At 40.0% G+C, this 7,500-nt stretch overlaps 1 protein-coding gene across 2 annotated transcripts in view; it reads left to right on the forward strand.

The window, feature by feature from the left end:
- Positions 1-7,500, forward strand: part of LOC135112047 (junctional adhesion molecule B-like) — a 155,793-nt gene that overhangs the window by 121,345 nt on the left and 26,948 nt on the right. The window contains exon 4 of one of the 2 annotated variants that reach the window (XM_064025919.1): positions 6,440-6,586. In XM_064025919.1, the coding sequence (XP_063881989.1) occupies positions 6,440-6,586 (147 nt within the window). The remainder of the gene's footprint in view (positions 1-6,439; positions 6,587-7,500) is intronic. The other variant, XM_064025920.1, reaches the window with a different exon arrangement.

Below are 7,500 nucleotides of genomic sequence, written 5' to 3' on the forward strand. Positions count from 1 at the left end.
GTCGCAAAAGAAAAATTCATGGAAATACTGCAAAAAAAAAAAAATTACTTTCATGGGAATGTGAAATAAAAAGAAAAGTTTCATAAAAAAAAATAATATCCAAAAAAGTTATTACACGAAATGTTTCGGCCTGGGAAAAAAAAACTAATAAACAAAATAATTAATACATAGATGAATAAAAGTCCAAACTGAATATTTTAATAAGTCCAGTAACGATGCAAAGAAAATGGCGCAGCGGAGAGGAATGGTCACGAGGAGAGAATGATGATAAATGTTACTCTGAAAATTGTAAATAAAAACAAGTAAGTCATTTAAATGCTGCAAATCTGGAGTAAATAATTCGGCGATCATAAACAGACGAGTCATTCATAAATCCAATTGCGTTAATAAGAATATGTGCTGATTTTTTAGTATGCAAATGGAGACCTGCTTTGACAGAGAGAGAGAGAGAGAGAGAGAGAGAGAGAGAGAGAGAGAGAGAGAGAGAGAGAGAGAGAGAGAGAGAGAGAGAGAGACTGACTTTATTTTACCATACACTACTTTTCCTTTCTTTTCCTTATCTTATCTTACTCTATCTTATCTTACCTTACGTTACTTTGCCTTATCTTAACACACCTTAACGTACCTTACCTTATTTGACTTAACCTTACATGGCCTTACCTAACCTAACCTAACCTAACCTTGTTTTATTTACCTTATTTCATCTTACGTTAACTCTAATTACCTTACCTTACCTTACTTCACCTAACCTAACTTAACCTAACGTGGTAACATATTCTTACCTAACTCAAACCTAACCTAACACATCCTTATCTAACTTAACCTAACGTAACCTAACCTAACCTAACCTAACTTAACCTAACCTAACTCAAACCTAACCTAACACATCCTACCTAACTTAACCTAACGTAACCTAACCGAACCTAACCTAACCTAACCTAACGTAACCTAACCTAACGTAACCTAAGTGAACCTAACCTAACCTAACCTAACCTAACGTAACCTAACCTAACCTAACCTAACGTAACCTAACCTAACCTAACCTAACCTAACTTAACCTAACCTAACTCAAACCTAACCTAACACATTCTACCTAACTTAACCTAACGTAACCTAACCGAACCTAACCTAACCTAACCTAACCTAACGTAACCTAACTGAACCTAACCTAACCTAACCTAACGTAACCGAACCTAACCTAACCTAACCTTACCTAACCTTATTTAATTTCAAGACAAGTACAGGCTCTGAAACAATTCGATGGACTCGCTTATTAAAACATTGACCTGTGGATTTCTCCCTTTCACTATCCACACCCTCATGCATTTCTTTATCCATCTCGTCACTTGTTATTCACCCCTTCATTCATCCCAGTGACGCCCTTGCATAATTTCCCGCCTCCGTGAACGGTGAAGGATCTCTATGAATATAACTTGGTGTGTATGAGGCTGTCGACCTCTTCCCGGGCTGGTCGGCAGGGAGGAGGTAGGGAAGCGTGAGGTAGGTCGTGACACGCCTGGAAGGGTTGGTACTACAAGGGAATTAAACCTGGGAGGGGTGGAAGGAAACCTGAAGTGAGTTTACATGGGAAGATATGGAGACCTGTTTAAGTAAGAGGGACACTGACCTTAGGCAACGAAAAGGAAGAAAAGGCTTACTGAGAAAAAAAAAAAAAGGCCCTTTAAGCCAAAAAAAGGCCTATTCAGACAAAAAGAGGGCCAACTGAGAGAGAGAGAGAGAGAGAGAGAGAGAGAGAGAGAGAGAGAGAGAGAGAGAGAGAGAGAGAGAGAGAGAGAGAGAGAGAAAGAAAGACTCCACTGAGACAAAAAAAAGGCCTAGTGACGGACAAAAAAAAAAAAAAAAAAAATAGGCCAACTAAGTGTGAGCCTCATTTAAAAGTGCCATCACCTTATCACGACTACCTCAAACAAGCTGCAGTGGACAGTATTGGGTTTCCAGAGCAACAATTCCGCACCGTCTATAAAGGCAGAGCAACATTAGAGTGAGGTAGGTTATGGTACGTCTGGAAGGGTTGGTAGTACAAGGGTGTTACACGTGGGAGGGGGCGTGAGATGTGGACCTGTGTCTTGCCGTGCGGGGTAGGCGATGCTCTCAGGGTAATGAGGTGAAGTGGCCTGAAGGAGAGGTAGTGGTAAGATAACTTAAACATGAGGGGAATGAAAAAAAACCTTCTATTATTTACACCCCGAAAGTTTCTCTTCTTCTCCCACCAGACTCATTAATTACAACTTACTTGTTTCATCTCTCCTCTCTTTTTCCCCCCCCCCACTTTTTCTTTCCTTTAATCTCTCCCTCCTTCCTCCCTCTTCCCTCCTTTTCTTCCCCTCTCTCCATCTTCTTCTCATTTCTTTTCTTTCTGCTTCTATCTCTTTCTTTTTTCTCTCCCTTTTCCCCCATTCCCTCTATCTCTCTTGTGTCTCTCCTTTTCCCAATCTCTCTCTCTCTTCTTATCTGTATTCTCTCCCCTTCCTTTCCCCATCTCTGCTTTCTCCCTTTCTTCCCCTACCCATCTCTACTCTCTCTCGCTCCTCTACTCCACGCCCTCTCCTCCCTCTTTCCCTCCCTCCCTATCAAGACGACCTAGATTGCGTCTAACTCTCCCTCAGCACTAATTGCTCTAACTACACATTGTCTTGTGCTGACCAATTACTTCGTCTTCCTTGTGCTGAGTCCGCTCGTGACTTTGATGGCTCAGCACTGACCTTGATGACTCCCTGCTGAATTTAATGATCCCAAGACTCCTCAGTGCTGACTTTAATTACTTGAAAACTCTTTAATGGCAAGTCTAATTACCTTGAGATTCTATTATGCGCACACTAATTATACTTTAGTTTCGTCACGGTGACTCTCAAGTGCATTAAAACTCCATTACGGTGACTCTCATTGCTCTTAGGTGGCCTCAGGTGTGCTGCTTAGTGTAATAATGCCAAGTGACACGGATTCTACTGATTAATTTATCCCCAGGTAACTTTCATCATCACCTGGTCTTACTCATTCAAATCTCCCAGTCTCTACCTCACCTTAGCTGGATTTTCATGATTTAATAGTTTTTGTTGATTATGATGAAAATATACCCGATGTTTTTCATATATCCTTCCTCAGGTAATCTTATGTTCTCTCCACTGTATACTCATTCGAATCTCGTAATCATTGTTTCACTTGAGTGCCACCTTGCTTATCTAATCCTCCTGCAAGGCTTCCTGATGGTAATAATCTCAAATACCCGTGATCATGTTGCTTGATTTATCCTCACTCTCCCCTAATCACCGCGCTATGGCTAATGATTTCAGTTTCCCGCCGACTTTCCTGATCTAATACTGTGTAAAAGCTTTTCTGAGAGCGATAATCGAAAATGAGGCGGACTCTACTGATTAGTTTTTCCTCAGGTAAATTTAATTGTCTGTCTATATCTGGTCGTTCTAATATACTAGTCTTTGTTCTCCTGGATTTAATCTAGTCCGTCTGACTCTATTGAACTAATGATATAAAATAACATTACTGAATGTAATTAACATAACTTTTTCCATTAATTTATTTTGAGATAATCCTGCTTATTCTCCTGTTCCTAGTCATGCAAACTTTCCAATCTTTCGCTCACATGAATTTTGTCTCTTTAATCAGACACTACTGGAAGGCGTACTGACAGACCAATAATTCGAAATAACGTTGACTTTATTTATTAGCCAAATCTAAGGTAACCCTAGTATTGTGCTAGTCATTTAAATCTCTGAATCTTTGGTTCACCTGAGTTTGAACATTCTCATGTGACTCTTCTGCAAGACATACTGACTAAAATAATTCAAGATAACGATAAGTAATAATTGGTTTATTCTCAGGTAGCCTTAATCACCTTCATTACTTTGTGTTAATCAATCAAATATCTCAATCACTGGCTTACCTGAGTCTGGTCCTGCTAATCAGACCCTTCTATGTGGTTTACTGATCCACTGCCGCGCCCTGATTCAATGCACACACTCCCTGTTGGCTCTGAGTCCTCTCCTCTCCTCTCTCGTGGCCTCCTCGCTTACTTTGAGCAGCCGAGTCATTTGTGTTACTGATTCATTAGCTTTTGGTGGGTCTCTAGACCACCTCTGTAGAGTCTGTGTCCTTATGACGTTTTCTTTTTACTTCAACTGATATTAAGTATTCTTATTATTTCTACAACCATTTCTTATTATTTCTACAGTCTTTCGCCTTACTTCTTCCTCATTTACGTTTTCTTTTTTTCTTCAGATAATATAAAGTTTTCTTCTTGCATTCCCAAACGACTTACCGTTTTCTCACATCTTATACTTTTCCTCTTTTATTTCTGGACTGACATAAAGATTTTTCTTATTTCCTTTACTGAGATGGAATGTTTTCCTACTTCTTCAACTGACTTACGTTTTCTTCTTTCTTCTTCGACCTAACATTTCTCACGATGACTCTAATCCTATAATATGCCTTGAGGTGAATCTGACAGAGCTGTGACTTGTACTTGTATCCTTTAAGATGAGTTTCTGTAATCCTTCCCTCCCCACACAAGTAACTGTAATCCCTGTTTGCATTGGTGCGTGACTGACTACCTCTGTTTACAATCTCTTTATAACTCTTCCCGAAATGTCCCAATAATTCCCTTATTTATCACTGCATAACCGTCCTTACTTGCTCTATGTATATCTTCCTTAAGTATCATAATCCTCGTTTTTATTAGTAGTGACAAGTTCGCTGTACTGACTTTTTTTTTCTCTCTGTGATTCTTTATTGCTTTGGGAGTCTGTCGTTTATATATGTGTTTTGAAAGGTGTGTGGTATGTAATCTATTTGCAGAGAAGAATTACCAGTCTCGTTTATTTTCTATGGCGTTTCTCCTCCTCGTTATTATTGCATCAACCAACTCACTATGTAGTCTTATGATATCCGAACGTGTTGTACCACTTGTTAGAATAAAGTAAAGTTACAATTGAAGCGGATAATTAACTAATGATTAATAGTCACTTCATTACAAAAAAAAAAAAAAGAAGAATATCATCACAAAGTTAATATAATCCTTTGTTGACATTCGGAATAAGACTTAACTGATGCCGTGGGAATGAAGGAGTTAAGTCTACATTTTCCATTTGTGTTGATTGTTACTTGAGTCTCTGAAGCTTATCAATAACTTATTCTCTGTGATCCTGCCCCTGCAATCTGTCTGTGTTACTCGATGACTCTCTGGCCGTCTCTTTTAATTCTCTTGTCAATAGTTCTTTTCTAAATTGCCTATGATTTCCATTTGTATTACCAAGTGTCTTTCTGGTTATTTTACTGACTTCCTCCTATATCTCCTTTTTGTATTAATGGATGATCTGTCTCTTTTCTTACTTTTTTTTCTGTAATTCTTCACCAAATATCCCTCTTTTTTTCTTATTTGTATCGTAACGTGATATTGTGACATTCTGAATATCTTCCGTGATCTCTGCGATCTTTCAAGTTTCTTTATGTATTACTGCATCATCTTCTCTCTCTTGCTTTCTTCATTAAAGTATTTATAATTCCCACTCGTATTGCAACGTAACATTCTCAGTATATTCATGACTCTCTCTCTGATCCTTTCATAGTTTCTATCTGTATTACTTGGTGATCCTGTCTCTTCTAACTCTCCTCTTTGTAATTCCTCCCTAAAGTTTCTGTTATTTCCTATCAGTATAGCCATGTCACTCTGCAAATGGTACAGTGACATCCTCCCTGCGACAATTTTATAATTCATGTATGCGTTACTGGGTTAGTCTCTCTCTATTAACTGTCCTTTCTATGATTATTCCCAAAAGTGCTCATAATCTCCATTTATATTGTTATGTTCCTTTCTGAATATTTCACTGACATTACGATCTTTCCATAATTTCTGTCTGCATCAGTAAGTGGTCCTCTCTCTACTAACTCTCTTTTCCATCATTCTTCCGTTCAATGCTTATAATTTCCATTCATATTGTTATGTGATTTTCTAATATCTTACTGATTTCCTGCGATCCTTCTATAATTTATATCTGTATTGGTGGGTGAGCCTCTGTCTCTTCAAACTCTTCTTCACTAAAGTCTCTTAATTCCTACTTGTATTGCAACGTGACATTCACAACATTCCCCTGCTCTCTCTGCGATCCTTCTAAAATTTGCTTCTGTATTACCGAATGAGCTTCTGCCTCTTCTAACTGTGCTCTCTGTAACTCATCACTAAAATGTTTATAGTTCCCTCTTGCATTTGTTGGTCGGGAGCGTATTGCCACGTGACATTCTGAATATTCTCCTGCTGTCTCTTCGATGCTTCAGTCATTTTATCTGTATTACTGAGTGACCTCTTTTCTATTACTAAGTGACCCTCTCTCTCCTATTACTGGGCGACCCTATCTCATCAATTACTGGGTGACCCTCTCTCTTCCATAACCCGTTTGAGTGTCAGAAGTTCCTCCATCTTCCCCAGCGGGTGTCGTGGATCAGGAGGCGGGACATGCAGCTGCTGGCCATGGGGGAGAATCTCTTCACGGGGGACCACCGCATCTTCGTCTCCCACTCCAGACACCCGCACAAGAAGGACTCCAGACACACGCAGGTCAGGAGGTGCTTGTGTTTGTACCTGTTGTGTTTATCTATTCGTGTGTTATGGTTAGACTCTTTACAGGATTGAAAGAGATGGTAATGTTCCGTCTCTTAGTACAAGGTTAGCGTTAGGTTTGTTTATAGTGTGTGTGTGTGTGTGTGTGTGTGTGTGTGTGTGTTCCTGTATGTGGATGGTAGTATATTTGTGGAGATACATACACACACTCTCTCTCTCTCTCTCTCTCTCTCTCTCTCTCCTCTCTCTCTCTCTCTCTCTCTCTCTCTCTCTCTCTCTCTCTCTCTCTCTCTCTCTCTCTCTCTCTCTCTCTCTCTCTCTCTGTGTGTGTGTGTGTGTGTGTCTCCCTCTCCCTCTCCCTCTCTCTCTCTCTCTCACCATCTGATTCCAACCTGGTGTGATACAGAAAGAGAAGAAAAAATACACGAAAAATTGTTGAAGGAAAGTGCTCTCATGGAGTGGAGGCGAGAAGAGGGAGGTGGGAGGAGGAAGGGGACAGGAGGAGAGAGCCGGGAGGAGGCTGGAGGTCGTCAGGGCGGCAGCTTGGCGGCTTAAAACTCTCAGGTCATCAAGAAGACTTAGCAGAAGGTTTACGTGGGGGTGATACTCTGTTGACTTTATATTTCAGGTTTGCAGCATTACCAGAGAGAGAGAGAGAGAGAGAGAGAGAGAGAGAGAGAGAGAGAGAGAGAGAGAGAGAGAGTTACTCAAATATGTGCTCAGACGACTTGTTTTTTTCCTTCCCATTTCTTTATTTCCTCGCCATGTTTGTTCTGCACATCTTAGCTTTTGACAAGAACAGAAGGAACAAAGGAAGGAATGAAGGAGAGGAAATGAAGGTTGGTCGGCAAGATGAACGCAGTGAGTGGCGGCTGATCAAATGTCTTCTCTTTTTCTATCAGAAGATGATC

This window comes from Scylla paramamosain, chromosome 23 (assembly GCF_035594125.1).
Source record: "Scylla paramamosain isolate STU-SP2022 chromosome 23, ASM3559412v1, whole genome shotgun sequence".
Classification (NCBI taxonomy): domain Eukaryota; kingdom Metazoa; phylum Arthropoda; class Malacostraca; order Decapoda; family Portunidae; genus Scylla; species Scylla paramamosain.